The sequence below is a fragment of the Cyclopterus lumpus genome, chromosome 14, assembly GCF_009769545.1.
Source record: "Cyclopterus lumpus isolate fCycLum1 chromosome 14, fCycLum1.pri, whole genome shotgun sequence".
NCBI lineage: Eukaryota > Metazoa > Chordata > Actinopteri > Perciformes > Cyclopteridae > Cyclopterus > Cyclopterus lumpus.
In genome coordinates this window covers 16,719,708-16,745,313 of record NC_046979.1, presented here as the reverse complement: position 1 = coordinate 16,745,313, position 25,606 = coordinate 16,719,708, and the positions used below count along the sequence as shown (strand labels likewise).

The window sequence follows — 25,606 nt, the reverse complement described above, 5'->3', positions numbered from 1 at the left end:
ATTGTCAGAAATAAGCCAGTGATCAAAGCAAGAATATTGTCACCCTACTTAAATGCAATCTTCCGGCATCTGCGTCAAGTTTAGATTGGACATTGTTTTCAAAGAATGGGAACCTTCTCTCAAGCTGCGTGGCTATCTTTCCTTCCAAGAGATTCAACCCTCACGTGTTTACAAACATACAGCAATTTCATACGCAGCGTCTCTCTGCTCCCCCTGACTTCTAGTCCCCTGCACCACTTTATTTTGCTTGCTTGCTCCTGCAGAGTGCACAGCAAATACTTCTGCTTGGATTGTGGGAGATGCAAGTGCCAAAGTGATTTTCTTCTGAGAGTCTGGTCGTCCACCTCCTTGGAACCAATCCTGTAAATACATAAGGTCAAGGATCACACTTGAATGCGATCGCTTCTGCTCTGCCTTCCAGGGCCATTGCATTAATCGCCTTTTCTCTCCTCATCCACATGGACCTTCACATCCACGTTTCAGAAAGTGAAGAAGTGAAGGGACAACTGTTTGTGGATGAAAATCACATTTAATTCTCACAGATTTTTCCCTTTTTGTCTAACAGCCATATCAGAAATCATTGATGAGACCCACGGAGGTCTAACCACGAGAAAAAGGTTTAACAGAGTATATATGCACATTATCTCCCCCCCCCCCCCCCCCCCCCCCCCCACCACCACCACCACCACCACTTCCCAGGCGTCCACCGAGGCACCGAGACCAAGCTTGGTATGTGCTGCAGTCTCCAAGGAAGAGGGTTAAGTGGTGAGATCAGGATGACACGACAGCAAGGCAGACATGAAATACCTTTTGATAAGATTACATTTATTACTTGGGTTTGGTGAGCTCGGGTGACGCCGTCTGTGTTCAGGGTTCAGCGATACAAGTTCTAAAAATAACAACATGATAACAACGACAATTCCCCCTTTGGCTATTCCTATGGCCATTGAAATATTTACAATTTATCGAAGCATCAACACATATTAACCAACATGGTTTACATAATTCATCCATAAGGTTAAAAGCATTTTTGTTGTAAGGGACTGTAAACATTGTATTTTTCAAAATACAATCACCTGAGATGATGTGAAACAGACATCGGACCTCCATCTGTGTTGAACTGGGTAAGGAAACATGTCAGTGAGTTTTGCAACGAGCACAATATTTCATCTATAAGGGAGAAGAACAGTCGGGCAGATTTGTGTAACATAAGCATGCGTGAGCATGGGAAACGTGTGCTATCCAGCTGTGCACGTAATGTGTGCGTGTGAATGCACCAGGCTGCACATGTCACAGGCTGAATGTCACACAATAAAAGGTAGAGACAAGGGGAGCAGCTGGCCAGGTGAGAACTACAGTAAGGCACAAGGTAAAGTCTGCTGAATATGAAGTCTGAACTTAAATAGACAAAGAGATTCTCACTGTGAATGCCAGCAGGTCTGTTTCAAAGGAAGGTGACTCTGCAGGAGACGACTCCCACCGAGTGTGAGACAGAGGCAACGGATTTCTAGTTTGCACGAGTGCTCGGGTGAGAAAACCATTTGGATAATCGTGCCAGAGTGGAAGTAGGCTGCTGGCCTAACATATTATAGATACTACCATTTGGTAATTCTTCTTAAACTAATGAAAACAAGGGTCTCTCTGTGCTCTCATTCAATGAGCAATTATTTTCTCTCACCTTCTCTTTGTTTTCCATTCTGCTGCGATAAAAGCAATCCAAGACAGCGGTGAAACTAGCAGTGAGCCCACATCACCCACTTTTAACCTCATCTCTTTGGCCTGGACCAAATGCTGCCATGTTGCACAAACCACTGACAGCACTCCAGTTCCTTTCAAGTTGGCTTCATCAGCCTGAACACAAGAGCTGTTTTTTCTCTCTCCATGTTTTGCTTTAAACAACAAGTACAAAGACAAAGGCCTCTGATATTTCTTGCTGGCACTTCAATTTCCCTCGTTTCAGATGGTCTTTTTGTGAGATGAGGGAGTTCTTGATGCTGAAATGACTCTTTTCTGGATTCGGTAACTGATTCAGTGTTGTTACGTGAGCCTCCCCACGAGATGGAGTAATGACAGGTGTAATGGCGCACAGTCAATCTATGACTTGTACACAGATAAGGTTGGAAATCGCCAGCGTGATGCTTTAGTAGTATTATCCTGGGGCTGATTGAATTGTTATGGGGCTGTGGAATGACTTAAAGAGGGACGGAAAGCGTGACATAAATCAAGTAGCTTTAGATTTTACCACTAATGTCTGCGTTGTCAGGAGGAGAGCCAGATGTACAACCTGCACCCTCAGAGAATATGAACATATGTGTATATTACATCATTTTGATATATTATAGAATTGCAATGCTAAGTAGTACGGAGTGCTGCTAAAAGAGTGCCACTTCCCAACCACTGTTAAATATACATTTTGCTCACAACATAGTAATCCACGATATATTTGAAAGTTGTATGTCTTGTTTCACCCACAGCTCTATTCTTAATTGATGCCACCATGGAGTAAATGAGAAGAAAATGAAAAGATAAATGACTCTAATGGCAGGAAATGAAGTGTGAAAAGAGACATTCCTCCCAGTATTTTCTAGGATGCAACACATTGGTAAATTAAAATACACCCGGCTTCTGTATAAAACCGATTCTGCCATGATTACAGAAAACGATGTGATTTTTAATACCAGACATTTGTACAACAAGACATGTATCCATTCATTCTTACGTTCTCTGGTAGAAAAAGAAGAAGGAAAAAAAGCATTACAAGTGAAAAGCAAAGAAAGCACAGTAGACAAAATAGGTAGAACTGTGGCATGGGAAATGCAAATTGATTAAGCTAACAAACAGTTATATTATAAAAGAAATGATTGCCAATTAAACCACATTCAACCCTTCCTTATAGAGTTCAGATTGGTTTAAGGCTGGTCCATTTACCCCCTGCAGCTTTCGTGCTTTACAGTAGATTTCATGCAAGTGGCGCGGCTGGGTAGCTTAAAGGTCAGGTCTTACGAGCTCCCCAGCACCATTAAGACACAGTTTGTTTAAAGCCTGTCTGAAGGACAGTGCTCAATGAACCGGAACACAGACGGGCCGTAATAAATGAAAGGGAAAAGTTATGGTTCCGCTCAATGAAGTCAAAGGGCAGATGGAGGATAAGAGTGTGTCTCATTTCAATATTCTGTTATCCTCACGACTTAAAAACCAGACAGACAGTAAAAGCTTAATTTGATGCTTAGGAAATGAATCTCTGCACAGTCATGGATGCACTGTTCTGGGTTTTGACTGAAAATCATTGTGCGAATTGTGACCTTTTAGTTCTTTTTTTTCCCGAAAGGCTTATTCTTGCAGCCAGTGCTCACTTATTTTAATTTTCTTCATATTCTTTTTTTATATAATTTCTTTCCATGTCTATGCACGCCTGTCACACCCACACACCAAATAAAATTAACAGTGCATTAGGTTAACTAATGGAATCATTTATCAGTTTCACTCCATTATTTCCTGTAGTCTTTCCTTATGGCTTTAGAAGCTGCACATATTGCACCAAATGCCTCTACGGGAAAATGTTCACCTTATGTTCAAATGAATTCATGAGCTCGAAGCTCCAGCGGGAACCCTAAAAGGAGTCATGTAGAGTGATCTGAAGGCCTTGTATCTGAGCCCAGCGGAAGCTGCTTATTGATTCGCTTGTCTAGTGGCTCTTTGTAATAATAAGGAAATAAAGCCCCTGGATATAAGAGGAGATTGATGTCAATCAGCAGCCTGCCTCAAGTGTAGCTTTTCCCATCTTATTAGTGCTCTCTCCATGCACTGAGTGTTTACTGATGACTCCATTGATATGCAACTGAGGAGAGGAGGCTATGTGTGGCCATCTTGAGGAGGAGTCTCTTATGATTGCTCACTCTGTCATCATAGTCAGTGTCTGCTGAGAGGTTGCCATGGATCCATCAGGGCAGAGCATGAGCTTGTACCTACCACTAACGCATATTCAGGATGCTCTTTGTTTGAATCTAGTCCGCAGAGATGAGAAATAGGGTCGCAAACACAGTCGTCACCATTTTAAAAGTCTTATACAAACCACATTTGCCTTCTAGAATGCTTTTATGATGTCGAGGAAAAACAAATGAGCAGCCGAGTCGAGATGTTCAGTTCAGGATAGGATTTATATTTTTGCAGCAAGGTAGAATCGAAAAACACAATAACATAAAACATAAACGCAATGAAGACAATTTACGACATTAAAAAGGGTTGGTGTAACAAGCAATTCAGAATAAAATATAGGGTGTACGATGAAAGCAAGGAAGACAGCAACGCCATGAATAAATATTGGAAATATAAAATGTGTAACTGCAGTGTAGCTGATGCTGACATAACATCCAGGTCATTCTCATTCTTCATCCAGCAAGATATCTTTTAAAGGTTTAGAGTTGGACCGCACTTTTTCAATGTGGCAGATAAAGCATATGGCTTCCGAGAAATAGAAAGTGCAAATTGTGTAATTATGTTCTCAACTCGCTTGACCTCAGGACACAGAGACCAGTTTTACTGAACCATCTGTTCAGGTTTCGTTTTGGTACTTTTAAATTGTCAAGAGCAATTTCTCTGCATCATTAAATTATCTTGTAATAACGGCTAAGTACCTAGCTTCACTTTTTAAACAGGGTTAGCGTGACTTTACATATAGACTTTACATGTGATGGTGCTTAAGAGCACCATCACATTCTGTTTTTATCCTCCGAGACCCTGACATTTCCTAAATGTGCTCTACTAAATGTGCACACTGAAGAAACATATTTCCCCCAAGACAATAAATGGTATTTTATTGTATTTGTGACACTGCTCAGAATAAGATAACAGTAATCTCATTCTGTCATGGTAATTACCACCGTTAATTTATGAATTGGCCCTTCAGTAATTAACCCGCGTCAGTGCGGTGCGATGTAATGCAGTTACATGCATAACCTCTAGAGTGTGCATCTACTTTTAGCTACCGGATCAGCGGTGAATTAAATTGAACTGAAATATGCACTATAATACATTTCACACCGGCTGTGTCTGCTGTCTCTTGCACTCAGCCCATAGCAACGCTTTATCGATCACTACTTGTACAGCAAAGCACAACTCGCACCTATGTTAGCATCTCTTAGTGATTGTAGTCACTGCCTGTGACTCGATGCAACTTGCTGGCGTGTGAAGGTTTAAACATGATACCCATTCTGCGGACCTGACAGAGCCCATGAGGATCACTTTGTTCTGACGGTGGCCTGGTGTCGCCAGCATGTTACAGTGCCTCTCTACTTGATTGGAGTCCTTCAAGCACAATACATTCAAATTGGCTGGCAGGACAGGGTGGGATTGAAAGAGGTGAGAACAGGACCTGTCTTTGTTTTAAATTACAACCTTTAAACCAGAGCTGGAGAGAATCAGCATCTGGCAAAGGTTGGGGCGGGGCAGGGGGGTCAATTTGACAGTCATACAAGTAAGTAAAATGAGTTTCAGTGTCTGCATTACATTATAGTTTGTCGCTACATTTACAAGAATTTACTACACTGTAAAATACAAATAAACTTGACCCACTCGATGTTTTACAGCCTGTATTGCAGAAGTAGGCAGAGCTTTCTTAGCGAATATATTGACAAACAGCTATTTACTAGTTTGTTTTTAGTGTTGAGGTAAAATGTTTTACTCCCCACTATCTATTTGTTTTATGTTTGTTGTATATAATAATATATAATATCTATGTTATTGTTTTTTTTAATCTATTTTTTCCCAATTTTTGGGATTCATTACTATATTGTCCTCATTTTGGTTGATGATGTGTTACACCGTTTCCATTTATACTGTCACCAAGGTCTTTTAATTCAAAGAGCTGTACAAAGGGATATGAATGGGGTTTGATTGACTGATTGCCATGTTCAGAAACCAATACGGGTTGTCCAATCAGATTCCATCGGGCGGTGATGCCACTCCCGGTGCAGCCCATAGCCCATATCAAGAGGCAATGTTGTACAAATGCATTTTAAAATGTTGCCTTTAGTCTGCTTTTGTTGTTTATTTAGTCTTTATCCCACGTTTTCAGAAGCTAACATCATTTACAGAAAAGATTAGGTTATTAGTGACTTCCCTATCTATGTAAATATGACAAAATCCCTCTATATTTGCAACTAATTAATGCGTTCTGTCCCGTTGTATGTATTGATTTACATACTCAAATGATATTTGTAACTCAGTTTTTGTCTCTATCCTGTGAAACCTCAACTGTAAACACCCAATTAAGGCTCAGCAATGAGAAGAGTTTGTTAGCAGCACTCACTCCTCAGTAATCACCACAGTGAGGTCTCCAACTTGTACACATTGATCCTGTATTGATCTGTGTATGAGAAACTCTGGTTTAACCCAGTTTTCTGTTCTCACTCTCCACTTCCACTCGATATTCTGACTGAACAACTGAGCAACTGGACGGTCAACAGCTGACCAGCAGAGATAGAGACAGAGAGAGAGATAAAGATACTAAAATGAAAACATAGGCCAGTTACCAGTTTAATACAGCAATAACAATGATCTTGTCAAAAGCACAACTTCCCAGCTTCCCCCATACGATATTTTTGAGATTCCTCTCTACTTTGCAATTATGATGAACGGGGGGGGGGGGCAGCCTTATGAACGTCAAGCCTTCACCTTCATGTAGACCTCCCTTTACACTCTTTATTCTCGCCGGTTGTGCGACATGTCAAATATGCTTAGTTTGCCTTTATAGTGCAGCCTTCGTTGCTTTTGTTGTGACAGAATAAGGCTACAAGGAAACGCTCCTCCTCCATCTTAGAACATCAAAAGGTCTTTGAATTGCTTCTGTCTCCAAGAAAGATAAATGTGGTGTTGTCGCGTCTGCCAGTATAATGTAAAACCATGTGTCAATTCTGTCAGCATGGGAGAGACTTTGTAACACAATTGTTTACTCTTCCTCTTGAAAAGCTCGATCAAATGTTTATTAGCGTGCCGGATGGTGGTAAAACTACTCTGCATCAGCAAAATGGCTTACCACTCTTTTCATTAGGAGCTCAGCAGAGCCTCTCCTGTGGCGCCCTTAATGTGTTCCACATTAATTCATTAATACATTAATTACAGTTAAAAACCTAAATGTTTGTTTCCCGTTATGAGAGCCCCAATAGAATGAATACAGACAGACTGTTTTCCACAGTGATTGTTTGCCTCCTACCAAGCATATTTCAGCATCTGAAAAACAACTGGCACTTGTGATCAATAAACCCCAAAATGAGCCAGTCAATTGCAGAAGATGCAAGCTTTATAATTTAATCAGATGTGATGACAAGCAAGAATAGACAAAAGACAGGATGTGACATGACCATGTATTCATTATATTGTTTCACCCGTCACATGCCGCTGCATTTTACTTGACATCCGAAAGGTGCGCAGACGTCGTAGAAGCATTCAACTGACCTCTCAGGGACATTTCAAAATGAATCTTACATCTGTTCTGATGTGCCGTAGCTGACAAAAACACTCACCATGACGACATCCCACGCTTTTGCTGTCTGTGTCAACAGCATCCTTTCATCGACGCGCATGGAAATGTGTGCTGGCAGCTTTTCTGCCTCATTTACACAAATGAATTCAAGCTAATTAAGGTGTCAAAGCAGATGGCTTTGTTTCATGCACACATAAGAGGATGAACTTCCTCAGTCCTTTTTTTATATCATTCTTACATCGAGCCAGAAAGAAGAAAAAAAACAAAAACACATGGTATTGGTTTATGTGTGGATGAAATTAGATGGAGAAGGTTGAAACATGTAGATTGCACTGATGCCAAAATGAAAGAAATAACTCGACGTCCTCAAAATATGGCGACTACTGTTTTAACAGCACTGTATTCCTACTGCTGTCTCAACAAGATAGAAACACACCCGGCCAACACACAAAGAGCCAGTCAGCACTAAAATGTCAAAAATATGATAAAAACGTTTCCACATAAAAAAGGTTCAGAATCTTAAGTGCGTATAACTCGCAGCCAGCTGGAGAACATTTGATCATTTCAGGATTGTTGTCCTGTCAAAGCCCCTAAAGAACGAAAACATTTGTCTTTCTGATGTTTTCACTATCTGGAGGATTTGCAGTGGTGGGAACTATCCATTCATTAGGATTTGTCCACACAACTGATGTGAGGAAATGTAGCAGATAATGGAGAAGATATAGCATGTTTAGACTCTGTGTGCTTTCGGCAACAAAGAACACGTACAGTGCACTGATCATCTTGCGCTATAGAGGATATGCTGACATCTACAAGTGATAGATACTGAGTTTTATATTGGGCTCTACTGTTCCTTAAAATTTGGTCTGTCATCTTTTAGATTGACAAGAGCAAAAAAATGCAACCAATCAGTGGGGTTTTTATGATTGGCTGAATTGACGAGGACAAAATAAAACACAATTTTTTATATTTGGGGTGACTGGAGGATACTTTGGACATTGCCCATGACAATTATCAAGCATCCATTTGTGGTTGGTGACTATTTCGATACTAACCTCTAACTATGTGTCTTTAAATTAAGCTCAGTCATTGTCAGAATGGCAACGTGTGTCAACAAAATATCTTCTGTGACTGGCAATAATGTCTCATGTATTGTGTGTGTGTGTGTGTGGTTTACTGACTAAACCCTGGTTGAATGTTTACTTTTTTTCTCCGTGTAACTTTGAACAATGCCAGCTCTGTTTGAGTGGTGTGTTTGTGGGGTTGAATACAAACAGAGAATATGAATACAGTACTAGCCTACGTAAGAATGACTTAGTGAAATATGTGCTTTTAAAAAATCTTTTTATCTTACAAGCAACCAGACTATTTCTGCTTAGTGTCTCTCCACTCTGAGATTCCAGCGCCTACGGGGTGTGATTGTGGAATTTGCTTTTGATTATAAACCGGCTTTCTGCAAGCCGCTACTCACCACTGTCAGTATTAATCGTCCGCATCTTAAAATCTGAATTAGAGAACGCTCTTTAATGAAATGAAATTTGGCATGTTAAATATAAAAATATTTCAAAGATAAACTGTATGTGTTCTTACATAGGATACTATACAATCATATAATGCTGTACTGGACGTTACTTGTAGTGACCTACATATGTCAACCCATTGGACTAGTGTGCTATTACTTAAGCTTCTGTAAAGGATAGTAAAAGGGATTACTGTGCTGCTGCCCCTACCCCCAAAGACACACACTCACGCACACTGGATAATGAACTGATTTAAATAGCAATAAAAAGTGTGTGGAAGAATTATACAAGAAGATAGCCTCTCACCTCATTAGATATCATTTGAGTAGATTATCAGCTGGCAGTCTTGATGATTCTATAATGAAACTGTCAAAAAGATGTACTGTTCTTGTGCACTGTTGTTACTTTTGTAGCTCACTGTACTGTAATATTGTACATCTATACATTACGCTGTTCTCTTTTTTTTCTTTTGCTTTTAGCGCCAAAGGAAAACAACGGCATCAGTAAGAGGACACTGGACCCAGACAGGGACTTGTCAACACAGGATACGGAGAGCGAAGTCCACTCCGTCACCACCGTCTCGCCAATGAACATCCCCAACCACCGGCCTGTTCTCAAGGGCCTGCTGCTTCACGAGCACCTACTTACAAGGGATTTCCAGGAGGACCAACACTTTTTTAAGAGGGATGGCTCTGTGTCTGCATATTCCACCATGCCAGGCTCTCGATCTGCCTCAGATGCAGAGGACCCTGTCACTCAGCTGGTGCCCCACAAGGATGCCCCAGCATTTTCAGACATTGCCACCACTGCCACTGTGGCGGCCACCTCCCCACTGACCACATTTTCTCCCTCAACACCAAGGCCACCCATGTCTGTCCCTCAAAAGAAGTCCTCAAAGACAAGGGGGGCGGACAAGGTAGAGCCAACAACAGACTCCTTCACCACTCAAGTGACACCAAATAATAGAGACTCAGTGGCGTCCATATCATCGCAGAGGAGTCAGCCTCAAATCTGGAGTGCGCCTCCCGTAGAAGCAACCCCGGCCCCCTCCTCGATGCGAATGGAGGAAGGAGAAGCGAGTGAAGCCACGCTGAAAAAGAAAACAAGCCCCGATCATCGACTCCCCAACTTAACTTCCCGAGAGAAAGGTGCCAATACGACGTCCACAACCGTAATCACCACCATCACCACAATGCAGACAGCAGGTAGGCATGTTTATGTTTCCTCTGGCTTTCAAAGATGACATTCAAACGACCTTCTTAAATAAATAGCAGCCGCATCCAAATAACTTTTTCCCCGATGGAAATTCAAAATTGAGGGTACCTCTCCCCAAAGATTTAACACATCCATCCTTGAGGACAAGAACATTAAGCATCAGGTAATCAACATCGCCGGTGTTCATTTCGCATGCTGCACACCGCTATTCATCTCACCAGCGGGGATAACAGAGTCTCTCATGTGTCAGAAACAATCTGATTTTCCCTGATGTGTCCTGCTTGTCCTCTCCTCTGGCCACCGAGGGCTGACGGCCCAGATGAGCAGTGTCAGGGAGGACATAGATAGTTAGAGGGTTATGGGGCCACGGTGACACAGGTGTGCTGTCAGAGAGATCAGTGGTCCGGGAAAAAGGGAATCACTTGTCTTTTTACTGTCTCCCACAGAGCCATGCAGCCTGAATTTCACTGACCCCGAGGGCAACATCGAAATCCTGCAGCAGCTTGACTCTGGAGCGGAGTGTAACTACCTGGTTACGGTCTACCTGGGATATGGCATTGAGGTTCAGGTCAGTGCAAAAGGCTCACTGTGATGTTGGCCCTTATTAGCAATTCATAAACTGGTGCGTGCCTGGTGCAACTGATCACATCTTAAAAGTTTGAAATTGCATCTTTAAACCAAAATTAGTATATTGATGTATATGTCAAAAGTGCCAAAAACAAACTAGTTACTAACCTTTCAGCTGTTTTTAGTCTCCACCAGGAAGGAATAACCAGACTCAATACGTTCACTAGCTATTTGCTCATTTAGTTTATATTTCATGCTGGGCAGTTAGGGTACAGTAGGTTTATCAGATATTTAGTTCCTAAAAACTGCTGCCTGCATCTGGAATTAGTAAGAGCCGTGATCCTTGACCAAAACAATGAGCTGAAAGATGCTATAAACTCAGTAGAGCTGAGAGGAACTGCAGACTTGGGTGTCTGAAAGTAAAATAATGTTGCAAAAAAATAATATAAGGCTCCTTTCAAAGAGTGAAGAGTATAGTATCCTGGCTGTTACAGTATCTGCTGGTCTTGTGTGGGTTTACGGACATAGACGGCAACACATTGCTGGGCTGAGTGGGTAGATGGGGGCACAACAGATGGGGTGTGTCTCTTGGCAAGTCTTTTCACAAAAAGGTTATACAAATTAACTGTCAGTGCGTGTGTTCCCAGGCATTTGCAATTTCTCAAACGCCTCATTTACCACCGGAGACTCTAAAATGTGTGAGCTTTGTCTCGCTGCCTCTGGTGGGCTAAGATAAGTGCTGACATAGTATATGTTTGTATAAGTTTTTCTCTGAAAGCTTCTTCTGGGTAAAACAAGTAAATCTTGTATCATTTGCATTTCATCACATTTGATGTATTAGATCTCAACTTCAACGTCCTCTCTAGTGAATCCAAACAGCAAGGGAAGGGAACTTATAGACATGTTATCCTCACACATCGACTGTACCAGGCCTGACAAAGAAACAGCAGGGAGCCGTGTGTTTCAGCACCACCATGTGAACAGATGGGGCCACAGTCTCCCTCCGGCCTACAGCTGAACCGATAGTGATCTCATGGAAAACTACACACACACACACACACACACACACACACACACAACTGCCTGATGCGACTGATGAGAATGACGAGCCATGGCCTCTTTGTTCTTCGCGAATGAAAATGGAAAGAGAGAAATTTAAGTCAAGTGTATGTCATACCATCTCATCAGCACTGAGTGAAGCTCCTTTGCCTGGAGGCTATCCAGGTCCCACGGTTTTATAGGAATAGAAGAGATTATAAAGTAGACTTGCGGAGGAGCAGTGTGCACGGAAACAGTTTTTACTCCACACTCACCTGCTGCAGAAATAAATGGACAAACATGCAGCTGTTGTCTCATTGAATTTGATAGAATTTATCACACACACACACACACACACACACACACACACACAGGTATCTATATATAAACAAACAGGCCAGTTTTTTAAAATTTTAAAATTTTGCAATATTGACTATTGCACCAGCAAGAAATAAACGACAGGTATTAATTAGTTCTTCTTTCTTAAATTTGTTGTCGTTATTGTAAAGTATCGTTATTGTAAAGATAATGTGACTAAAAACAGATTATTTACGGAGCAGCACTTTTTTTTTCAATGGCAACAAGCAACAAAAAATATGCCAAATAGAATAATTAAACAGTTTAGATGTTTCACACGTGTAATTTGAGACACTAATCCTTTAAAATCATAGTGTCCAATAAGAAAAGAGAGAAGTAATGAACTATTGTTGAAGCGACTAAACGGATTGCTTCCACTTTTCTGACGAGCTTGTCTGTCGATCTCTGGAGGGATCACGGAGTCTCCTCTTCTCTGGCGAGATCATGCTCAGTTTGCTGTTTTTTGGCAGATAGATTTTTGTAGAAACACATAAATATATATCTTAAAATTCACTTTGGTTTGGATAGCATTTAACGTGTCGAGCACTAAGCATCAGAAATATATATCTTAAAAGTCACTTTGGTTTGGATAGCATTTAACGTGTCGAGCACTAAGCATCAGAAATATATATCTTAAAAGTCACTTTGGTTTGGATAGCATTTAACGTGTCGAGCACTAAGCATTAGGAGCCAAACATTCTTGTTTTGGCAGCCTGCCTCCACTATGGAAGGGAGTCATTATAGCAGACATACCAGCAGTTTGCAAGGGCAAATGAATTAAATCTGATGGAGTAAAAACTCTGAAGGACAGATGAGGCGACTGTATGATAAATATTTCTGTTGATGTATGGTTTGGTAAAACATAATATAGGCACTCAGAGAACCTTCTGATTCCCATCAGGAATCACATAGACCTAGACCAGACCTTTCTTCTGTGCTTAGTCAATACTCTTTTCAGCAGTCTGGCAGCTTGCAGAGGAGAGAGGATGAAAAATGTATCAGGAGAAGTTCCTGCCCTCAGCCTGGCTCTACAACCCCTCGGCCACATCTAACAGCACATAATGCATTGCTCCAGCTGGTGATTCTGGCCGTGTTACAATTTATTTGCAGAATAATTGCTCAAATATTAAGTGGCTGATGCACCACCAACTTTCAACCCCCGGAGATGAAGTAAAATACAAATATCTAGGCATTGCACTTTAGTGTACACTGCACATGATTTAAATATATTTATAGAAATGCGCAGGATGTTTGAACGGGTGGAGTGTGAATTATATAATGTTAAATGTTGAGATATAGATTTTTTTTGTCTGACATTCCAAGCTATAAGATCAAATTTAGCAATAATGTTAAAGCCGGGTTAAAAAGCGAGCAACTGTGATATGGAAGGCTTTCTATCAGGTCAAAACAGCCGTGTCACACGTGAAAATGTATTATTTATTCTTTCTTTTTTTTTTGCCGATATCTTGAGCACATATTCCTGTCCTCTATATCTGTCTCCGCAGTGCCTTTTTCAATACGTTTTTAGTAAAGGACAGATGGAGGCTTTCCAGAACTGTGCTGTGCTATTAAAGTACTTAAAATCTGTTCTGCAGCTTTTTCTATTTGATCAGGTAAATCCGGTGGGTTAGCTAACTATCAGCTTTTTCCAGGCCATCTGTTCCACTCCGGTTTCTTCGTCTCCTCCGCTCACTGATCTACCTTCCTGGGTCTCATGGAGTTACCATTCGAGGTTCTGCACAGGTTGTTCCAGCCCTGTTTCATGGTGGCCTCTCGCTGGAAGAGAATGTATTGTGTTGGGGAGGACCGAGAGATACATTCCAGGTGTTACGAGCGGAGACATGACCAATTTCTCCCGTTGCCACAAAGGCTGATTGAGGGAGTGTTTCCATTTTCTCACAGGTTTAAAACGAGCATCATTTAAAAAGCTGCCGAGGGAGGATTTTGAGGTCAATACTGTATATCTCATTTTTTTTCCGCTCTTCTCCATTCCTCTCCCAATTCTTTCACCCCTTTTTTTTTCCTATTTCCACCCTGCTCTCATTTATCAGTTCTTCTATCTATCCAGTTCCTCTCCCCTGTCTCAATCAGTTTCAGCTCCGGTGGTGAACCTGGGGATGAAATTAAACAGGACACAGCAACACATTTACACCGCTCTAGCTTATTTTTCATATAAATACCTTTTTATTTCATCTTCTTGATTGTGTTGGTTTAAACAGCAAGTGACCACCAAGTGAAAGAGAACACAACATGTCTTTGTTTGTTTCTTTAATTGAAGCTCATGCATATCAAACAAACGCCTCAAGTCTCAGTGGGGTAAATTATAGCTTCCAAGTTTTTCATCCTCAAATGAGTGAATATTGTTTCAGAAGTTTCCAAGTGAGACTAAATAAAACGTAAGAACCGAACATCTAATAAGCTCAAGGCTGAATGTGCTAATGAGTAACATTTGAGTGTGGGGGGAACAACACGGTCGAGGTGGATCACCAGTGAAATGCCCCTTCAAAGATGGAGATGTTATGCATGCCAAGTGTTTATAGCCAAGGCCGACTTGAGGGTTAACGATTGGTATTTGATGCTGCTTCTGCGACCACGCTCCTCTGACTCTAATCAATAGCCATGTTAATAAGCAGCAGAAATACTTGACACACAGCCTCCTCTCTGTGCTGGGTGAATTGCTGTATTGATCCTTGCACTCCCATTTTAATTCCAGTTTTTCTTACAAAAGAAGAAATTGCACATGGCATTGACCCTGGCCCGAGTGGGGCTGATAAGGGGGAGGGGGAGGATTACATTTGTTTTGTTGGTGTTCAGTCACCGCCAGTGCCCTCATCAAATGAAAAAAAAAACGTTTCCCCTTTAAAATAGCCCTATGTCGATGCTTGTAATCCTCCCTCCTTGCATCTTGCATACTAAACGTTGTTTTAACAAGGTGATGCCCATGATTTGGCCATTCTCTGACTCCCCAGCAACACAAACGACGCAACACGTGGCAGATGTGTCGCAGAGAAACTGAGTCTGACTGAGTAATGGAGGCCAAGGCGGGCTCGCTGCCTTTAATCAACTTGAGATGAGGCAGAGGGAAGCCTTCATCATGTTGTGCCTTGGGGGAGTAAGGGAGAACATAAAGAAGGCCAGTTTGATCTTGATGAGCTTTTTAGGGTGCCAAGGCCTTTCTGAGATGAGTTTTCATGGGGCCCAGTCATCCCGGGAGGAATGCTTTCAGGTGACACTAATTGCTCCTCCACCCAGCTAGCTGTCAAAGAGGGAAAACTCTGTCTGCCAGAAAACGACGTTCTCGCGAACTCTCTCAGTGTCATGATGAGGCTGGGAGAGTGAAGATGTATGTCTCGAAAATACGAGGCGTAATTAGGAACGCATGAATTTAAATCTATGCAAAAAAATGCACACGGCAGCAAATAAACGGGGATGTCTAGGCCCAAAGAGGCACCTCGGTGAGTGAGACTGATTCATCAGAGTGCACGAGTCTCACGTCATGAACGTGTTTCAAATGAGGGGCTTCACGTCTACCTTACTGTGAGCTTCTGGAGGGAAGGTGATCATATTTGAGAGGATGGCCACTTTATGGTGGAGGCTTATCATTAAACTGCATTGTCGATAATTTTTTAGGGAACACATTTTCTCCTGGATGATGTTTTTTTTTAATTTATTTTTTTTACATCACGATACATTTCTCGTTCTAATGGTCACTATGCTACAAGCAGTAGTGTGGAATGTATCCTCTCAGCCGACAGTTTAAATAGCACTACTACGCAGAACTACACAACACAGTGTCAGCATCTGTCAGTGTTTAATGTTGATTGTGAGTATAATCATGGCTTAAGTCCTTGTAGGGAGGTGATTGTGGGGGTCAAACATGGGACTTTCACCTCAGAGACCAGCGTTCCCATCCTGTGTGAAACTAAAGGTTATGTACTTGACCCAAATCATGATCTTTAGTAGTTTTGTTGCCTAAAACTAAACGTAATTTAGATTGCAATGTCAAAATCCCAAGACTGCCACAACACTCTAATGTGTTGAAATACACCATCTAGAAATGTTCATTTGAAACATATTTTCGGTTCAGAAATGTCAAGGTTGGTTTTATCCGTGGTGTGCAGGATTATCAGTTTTTCCTTTTTCTGGCGACTGGTTTGCAAAATGTGACATTACTGACGATGAGCAAGCTAGGATTGTATTCAACCAGCAGCTCTGTCACATCCTCATTAACATTGAGCTGATTGGTAAGGATCCATTGTTTTAGACAGCAGGGCAAACAGGAAATGGTCTTGGCTGTTGTGTGTATAGAGGTGAATGTTCAATTAAGATAATGTGTTCTATATAATGAACACTGGAGGAATTCTTTTTGTATGAATTCATCAGGAAATACACAAAAAAAACAACTGGTGGTGTACTAAGATTATTCAAATGTGAGCCTTAGATATACGGGGCGATGAGGTAGTCTACCAGTGCACTCCCCTGCATCAGCCAGAGTAATGATGACACTACAGCTGTGAGTCCAATGGCTGTTGATTTATTGCCCCCGGCAGCAGGGTCATTTAATTTCCATGTATAGGGAGATCATTTTGATTACATACTGCTCATTACTGCATCAGCAATGGCTCCTGTGAGTCAGTGTAAATGTTCATTGCAGAGCACCGCCAGATGTTTTCAACATTAAATTATCAGCGAGAGCCCGCCTCTGTGGACAGTTAACTCATATGTGTGCTTATGGATGAATTAATAAAAGAGTGAATGAAGAGTACATGCCATCTGTAAAAAGGCCAATTTATTTGACAGATTGTTTATTTCAAAAGCACCAAGATACATTTTTCTCGCCCTTCATTTTCTTGTTTTCTTTTAGACAGTAACTCCTTAATTGCATGATACATATTTGTTGGGCTGGGCTGCAGCAAAGCAAGGCCGGCCCTGTGAGCATTAAAGTCTGTCACTGATTCTCTGTGTGAGTGATGAAGTTACTGAGTAATGACGTTACACCGTCGGCCGTTACAGCGTTGCAGTTTCCCCATTATTTAGCCAAATGTGCTTAACAACAACGGCCAGTGTTGCTCCTGAACGCACTTTTTCTGATCCTCTTCCTTCAATACGTACAAGGTTGTTGTTGCTGTTGACACAGTTTGATGCATAGTCTTTGTTATGACATCTGGAAGCTGAAATAGGAAAGTTATCTTATGTTTGAGGCTGTGGGCATATTCATAATTGTCATGGGATGCAGCCTAGGTCCAAAGTACTAAATCCAAATTCAGAACATTAATATAGCAGCAAACACGTATTGGATTTATAAAGTTATAGTTGGTATAAAGCTCTCCCCCTGTGTGTGTTAAATTCAGTTTATTTTATATAGCCCAAAATCACAAATTACAAATTTGCCTCAGAGGGCTTTACAATCTGTACACATATGACATCCCTGACCTTTGACCTCACATCGGATCAGGAAAAACTCCCAAAAAATAGAAACCTTCAAGAGAGCAACAGAGGATCCCTCTCCCTGGATGGACAGAAGCAATAGATGTCATGTGTACAGATGAACAGTGTTACAGAGTTACAACACATTTAATAATTATGACATAAATAATGAATAATTAATAGTAGGCATAGACCATGATCCACACATAAACAATCCATGAAACAGAAGGAGGAGGGGGGGGGGGGGGGGGGGGGGGGGGCATCAGCAGGGCCATGGCAGGAGGCAGGAGGCAGGAGGCAGGAGGCAGGAGGCAGGAGGCAGGAGGCAGGAGGCCGACCCACCAGGCATGAGGCATCACGAAAGAGACCGGACCAATGAAGCCCAGCCCTTGAAGTATGAGGCACAGAGAAGTAGGCAGGGCCATTGGGAAGGAGGCCAGGCCAGGGGCAGGATGCAGGAAGCAGGGGCAAGGAGGTAGGACCCAGGAGCCAGGACCAGCTTCAGACACAACCAGGTCCAATGGTCCCATGAGGCGAGAAGGCACAAAGACTCCGGGGAAGAAGTAGAGTTAGTAATGTGCATCACTGTGTTCTGTTTACATAGCACTTCTGCAAACTATTGCCTGTGCACTTTATGGTGACTAAGACAATAACACTTTAGATTATTAGAGTAATCCAGAACATCAAATGTATGAAAATATGTTTATTTTGTTGAATTTATTAGATTAAAGCATTCCTGAGTAATTTGACTCAAAACATAGCTATACGAAGCCATACTTCAGTAAACTGTAAGAACAAATTGGATTAACTAAAAATGGCAGATAAACATCAAGTTTTCATGAATTCACATTTTTGATGCACCACCAATGACTATTCTGTACACATGACATCTATTGCTTCTGTCCATCCGGGGAGAGGGATCCTCCTCTGTTGCTCTCCTGAAGGTTTCTTCACTTTTTTCCCTGTGAAAGGTTATTTTTGGGGAGTTTTTCCTGATCTGATGTGAGGTCCTGGGACAGGGATGTCGTATGTGTACAGATTGTAAAGCCCTCTGGGGCAAATTTGTAATTTGTGATATTGGGCTATACAAAATGAACTGAACTGAATTGAATTGAATTGAATTGAACTATACCCGTAACAATTTGTCCACAATTTAGCACAAACTAAACACAGTCCAGCCAAATAGGCTACAGGTTCCACCTTCCTTAGTTTCTCTCTTATGGACTGTTAGATACCAGCAATGAATCTATAGTAACAGATTAAAAGCCGTGCCATCTTGTTTTCTGTTTGGATGTGATAATCTTTACCTCTGCTCACCCACATTGTTTAACACTACAGCACCCTGGAAGCTACCTGTGTTCGACAAAGATCATGGCAACAACACCAAGATCGAGGTATTGACTCAAGCCAACATTTTGCTTCTTTTGAAGCCTTTATTTTGGAGATGCTTTGTATTCTGAGTGCAGTTGTGGCCGTGCAAGGTGGCCTGTTCATTATAGTGGTTTGATTGAAAAAAACGGTGGCCAGAGGAGAGAGGGTCATCTCTCTCCTCTGGTGCTCTCATTTCGATTGTGTTCAGGAAACATTTTACTGGAAGAGTTGGGAGAATAGAAAAGGCTGGAGGGTCAACGACTGGTATTTGAAAGAGCACTTGGAGGACAGTCTTACGTTCTATGCATTGTTTAAAGCCTTCCTTTAGTAACTTGGATTAAAAAAAAAGAAGAAAAACACAAAACAGACATTCTCTCTTCTCTCAACACAATCCTCAAAATGGAGGAGCACAATGTTTAGATGGCATCCTCTGATAATGTTGCTGGTGCAAGAAGTGTGCTTGGTCAGCCAAATCCCCGGTCCCACAAATGTGTCTGCTGAGGCAGAGATTCCAACTGGAGTTACAATAAGCCTGCTCTCATTACCGTCCAGAGGAACATGCTTGTGTGTGTAGATACGTGCACACACACACACACACACACACACACACACACACACACACACACACACACACACACACACACACACACACACACACACACACACACACACACACACACACACACACACACACACACACACACAAAGAGTGAGACAGTGAGAAAGAAGCCCCCCTGGGCATCTGGCTCCAGCTCTGGTGAAGATAAGGTGGTGTGATGTCTCTTGACATGGCCAATGATTCATAATTGAGGCAGGACAGCTGTTGCTGGCTGCTCTGACAGGTCCCAGGGTGGATGACAGACGATACGGCCCTCTGGGGCTATCAGTCCAACTGCTCCCTGTTCCCTATCTGCTCACCTGTCCTTCATGAGCCTCCCAGGTATATGTACACCAAGAGGTCACAGAACTACAACCTGTTTGACCTCACTGGATATGATTTTAACTTGTTGCAATATCAGGGTGCATACAAAGAAACAATGAAAACCAACAACAATAAAAAAATAAAAAAATGTAACTTTTAATCGCTGAGTTCAACTACTTGAAAAAGAAAAAGTGTTGTCGTGAAACAGAAGGAAAGAAAAGAAGAGAAATACAACTGAATTTAAATGAAAACCAATAGATACAGACGAACTGAAACCATATGCTGTAATCACATTATGATAAAGTGGACTCAGACACCATCAGGTGAAACATTAACTATTCAGTTGTTGTCATGAGAGGAAAAAAGATGTGTAATTAAGATGTATCCTGTCTAATCTCAATGGCTGATCCAATGTCCAGGGACTTTTTCTGCAAAAGGCCTCATCCTTGATTACTAGGAATCCCATCCATGGATCTAAGGCGACACCAAGGCATGTAAGGAGTCAGGGAATCACAGACTGCATGTACGTGGAACAAATAAATGGAATTATTTCAAAACCAGCAGTACAATTTTGACAATCATTGAAGAACAGAGAGCAAACATAAAGTGGCTATATGTTTTGGTGCCAGTTATAATGTAAGCAGTGAATCAGTGAAGGAAGCTCTGACAGATACCAACATAAAGTACATGACAAGCAGTTCATGCTGTACAACATTTACAATTTTGCGTCAGTAGGAGACAATCAATGCAAAATCATGAATGGACCAAAATAACACTGCGATTCCTAGCAATCTGCTTATTGTGTTTTGACTGGCAGCCTAGTTGGCTGTTGATGGGATTGGTAGAAATTGCTTGTCCAATTAACTGTTGTCAATTCATTCTATAATGTTAACATTTTGTGAAATGTTGGGATATCCAGCCTCTGATATCATTAAGGCAACAAGATTGATAATAAAATTGGATCGGCGGCAAGTGGGGGGAGGGGAAGGAGATTGAGGAAGGATAAGAGGTTTTCCCCCAGTTGCACAGAGGGCTTTAACAAGAGGGACATTTGATTTACAGCCAGATTTTTTTTTTGAGAGATGGTTGACTGAAATATTTATGAGCCATGGTGGAATATCAGCCATCTCTCATTGTGTCGCCAGCTTTACACAATGGCAACAGAAACAGAAACACATAACGGAATAATAGTTTGAGACTGCGTTTCAGAGATTACGGGAATAATAGGCTCTAATCTTTTAACTTTCTGAATCCACAATAAATACAACCAGACAACCGGATGACAATAAAAATATTCATCCTTGCTTACATTTTTTTAATAAAATTAACAAAGTACAACCTTTTCCTTCTAGTTCCTTGAAAATGAAAAATTATCTTCGCCATCATCTCACCCCTTGAATATGCGAGAATAGATGTGAAATAGAAAGAGAATGACTGTGCTGTGCTGTGGGGTGAGCTATGAAATTATAAGATGAGCAAGTATACAGGAGTAACCTGATTTGCACAACATCCAAACCCTCCATATTAACTCAGAGGCACGAAGGCAGAAGTGGGGGCAAAAAGAACTGTGCCAAAGGCTTTGTCATTGCAGTTGTCCTTGAGAAACAGGGATTGTGAAAGCATGTGGCATTCCTTTATTACTCTGTGACACGATTGTTTAAAACGTTTTTTATATTAAAAACATACAGAGGGGATTCTGTAACACACACACACACCTACATACACACACACTCACACATGCATGCACATATCTGCTACTTTGATCTAGTGTTTGCGCTCTGTGTTGTCAGTTGGTCGGAAAACCTCCAGAGTGTTTAATTCTGGTTGTGATAAAAATCAAATCAATCAAAGTGGCTGACCTCATGGATCATTCGGGAAGAAGTCACCTCTAAGCTCACTCTCAGAGTGTCCATTAGCCTCTCTGCGTTCATTGTCAGCTCTCCCTCGACTGAGTGACAGTTAGCCAACCTGGCCAAATTCATTTCGCTGCTGCCGCCGTGCAATGTGCTCAGCCTGCCCACTGTCTCAGCTTTTCCAGGCTGTTGCACTAACACTCCTGCACACATATTACCTCAGGGACATGGGCCTATGGAGGGCAACCCTTTTTCTGCCTCATGGTATACCTGAGCCATCTACCCATGACAGCTTCAGCTTTCGAAACATGTTATGATTCTCACTTAGAGCTTGAACTAGATGTGGTTAAATTAGCTTTTCCGGTGAATAAAGAATAAAGAATTTCGAAATGATTTGAACTCGGTAAAGTGATTTAAACCTGGATTGGCTTTAATAAAAGTCTGTCAATCTATTTAAAACTGCAATGCAAACACAAATGCAGACTGTTTGCCTTGTCCATGCACCTTGGAAGTAGGTGAAGTCTGTAATCCCTCTTCTGCAAACACACTAAATGTGTTTTTGGTTTTTTTTATCTCTCAGAATAATGACCATGACCTGCTGTTGGATTAGCATGCCTCTTTTGTAGTTATGCGGGGGAATGCATCAAGATGTTGCTCCAAAATGTGTCAGTGCTTCGTTATCCAGACAGTTTAACTACATGCAATCCTCCCGAGGTTCCTTCACCAGATTTAGCTGCAGATGCTGTTCAAACCTGTTGAAGACATAAAGCACTGCTGTCGGAGTGGCTTACGGGCACAAGGAAAACACTGAAAGAGGATGAGTCAATCATGCAACAAACCATGAGTGCAATAACCACAGATCCAACAATTACTCAGAAAAGGTGTTGACAGGTTAACAAAAAAGACTAAAGCAAACAGATCCCCGTGCAACTGTGTTGGTAGACAACTGAGCAAAGTAACACAGCAAGTGACCCATTTTTCAGAGCAACATCATTAGACTAAATTTGGCTTTATGGAAACACAACAGCGGGGGACGCCGAATTAAGATCACATCTGGTGTGAAATGAGACCTTGTAAGTCAACACTTAGCATGCGATTTGATTTCTTGTATTGGAGTTAAAGGTCTACGACTCCAGCGGATGGAAATAAATGTGCTCCGGATACAATACGCTGCGCCAAGTGTTACTCTACAAAGACCCGTTGCAAAGGGTGAGATGCACAGAAGTGCAGCATTGAATGCCGGTGTCCTTTTGTGTTTTGTTTAGGTGCTAAATGTGAGTTCGCTGGAGGGAGAGCAGGTAACAGTGGAGGACACGGGTGGCCGGGAACCCTTCATCCTCGCCAATGGGTCAGTCTTGATGAGGGGCCTCGTACTGCGCAGCTGGAGCAATCAGATCTCCATCCGATTTCGTAGTGTCCAACAGCACAACTTTGGATCTCTCCTGCTGCATTACCAAGGTGAGCCAGTACCGTAGCTACAGTGTGTTGTTTATTCAAACTGTGTCCAACTACGTAGTGATCAGCTTAGCACTGTTCACAATGGATTCACGTACAAGGTTGTACTGTCATATTGGGAAAAACAGCTCTCAGTCAGTATTATTTGCATTTGGTCATACCACAAAACAATTCAAAATTCAAATGACCCACGGATGTGTACAGACTGAGGGAGGATTGCTTGCCATTGGATTTAACACATGCAATAGCTTTGTGAGCATTTTATTTCATTGGCCTTTGCAGAGATTGAAACCATAGAGACAGAACCTTGGTTTTCAGTATGAAAAATGATTATTTTAGCACCTCATGTCTACCAGATGAAGTTAGCTGTCAGCAAGCTCCTGTAGTTAGCGAAGGCACTTGATTTATCGACATTACACCACAAGTTGCACACTGTCAAAAATATTTTTAGCTTAACTTGCAGAAATATAGTTAGCCAAAAACTGACATTAGGACAAAATGCTTGCTGTAAACGTGAATCCTTCAGTTTTCCCAATTCCTTCTGCTGATGCAGAAAGAATTGCCTCTTATTGCCTGCATCCTCAGTTTTATGGTGCGGCAGCTTACATAAACTTAGTTTGGGGTTCTTTGCCCTGTCGGTAGTGCATCCCACCAGAAAGCAGCTTTAAGGCATTTCTCTGTATGCTAGCAAACGTAAGATAGGCACTATCTCGCATTACAAAGTCAATGAGCGATGAATTGTTGTCGCCTGTGTGGGCGGGACTTAATTGCGCCCTATCTTTATGCAGAATGACTTATTAAACGTGATGAAATAGTAACTACATAAGAGGGTTGCGTTGTCAGTGAATATGAGGGCCCGTAACTTCCTCCCGTTCTCTTGCTTGTTTTGTGTGGGTGACATTGATCTTCCATGTGCGCAACAATGTCTGTTTATCTTAGCAATCACACAAAGTGGCCAGCAATTACATGCCCCATCGATTTGAGTTGATGGTGTAAGCTGTTGGACAAAACATTCATTCCACCACATTACCGTGGCACTTTCATCAGCTCGGAAAAAATGAAAGCGCCCATCAAAACCGTGGCGCTGACGTGAGATAAATCAGCCCGTCGCTGTTGGATGTGTGAATATTGCTATGTGTGGTCAGGCTGAATGATGACAGCGAGGGGTCGGTGCAGATCACACAGGGTTCTGCATTGATGGGGACAGATGGGGACAAACAGTTGAAAGACACTGTCAGTAGGTGCACTTTTCTTCTCCACTTGCCCTCTTTGCGTTTCAGTATAGATCTTATTCAGTATTGTGTGCAATATTCTCCAGGATATTGTGCGCCGTCCACACCACTCATGTGCTTGTTTATCAGTTCAAGAAAAATATCTAGTGATACAAGCTGTGATCATCTGTACCCTGGATTGCATTCAAGGTAATCTAAGGAGACAAAGTAAACAAATGTTTGCCCATAGAATGTCAGCCGTCTAAAACGCACTCCATTAAAACATAGCTTTCTATACTAATTTAAATGTAAACCATGTAAACCAGTACCCATTCACAATAGACCATATCAAGAAAATAAACGTGCATATCATTACATTATTGGACTTTGAAAGGATCAATTCTCTCAGGGGATGTCTGGCTTAGGGCACCACAATATTGTTTTACTTTTTTTAATGTTGTCAGGGTGACGTGGTTCAAACCAGTGTGACACATTATTTAGACAAAAGTGCAAAACAAAAATATACAGGCATAACACAAGACACTTGTAAAAGATGTTATGATTTTAATATCTATAGTTCTTTTTTGTTAGGGGAATATGCATTTTTTGTGTCATGTGAATATTCATATATGAGTAACTGTGACTACAATAATGTGCAGGTTTTTCCAAGTAGAGAAGGATAGAGAAAAATGAATAAAAAAGTAACTTTATAATACTTTATAATAGCAAGGGTTCAATAGCCCTGGAAGTAACCATGAAGTCAAGTTAACACAGCGCCTCTAAATAATTTCACAGATAGATCCAGTTGTGTCTGGCGCTACTATATTCCTCAGCGCTTAATGATATCAATTCTTATGATCCGATAAAACCCTTTCTCACAGACAGCTTTCTGTATTGTAATTGTTGCAATAGTGGCATATAAAAACCCTGCACGTTAGCCTTCCACCAATAAACCTATTTGCTTTGAAATTTCGATGGTAGAAATTGTGTTACTCTGATATGAATAGATGAAATAATCAGATTTCCAGAATAAGTTGAGACATATTGGATGGGAAGAAGATATTTCAATGTGTGTTCCTCTCCTTGATTAGCAGAGTTTCACCTTGTCCTTTCTAATAAGCTGTGAGAAATGTGATTGGACAAGCGTGGCGAAAGAGACAGAACTGTGGAGAGATGGATCTGGGCTCAGG

At 41.5% G+C, this 25,606-nt stretch overlaps 1 protein-coding gene across 2 annotated transcripts in view; it reads left to right on the top strand.

Moving 5' to 3' along the window:
• The window catches only part of LOC117742716 (seizure protein 6 homolog), an 83,238-nt gene that overhangs the window by 32,881 nt on the left and 24,751 nt on the right, over window positions 1-25,606 (top strand). For both annotated transcript variants that reach the window (XM_034550307.1, XM_034550308.1), the window contains exons 2-4: window positions 9,480-10,205; window positions 10,662-10,783; window positions 23,016-23,208. In XM_034550307.1, coding sequence (XP_034406198.1) covers window positions 9,480-10,205; window positions 10,662-10,783; window positions 23,016-23,208 — 1,041 coding nt within the window. The remainder of the gene's footprint in view (window positions 1-9,479; window positions 10,206-10,661; window positions 10,784-23,015; window positions 23,209-25,606) is intronic.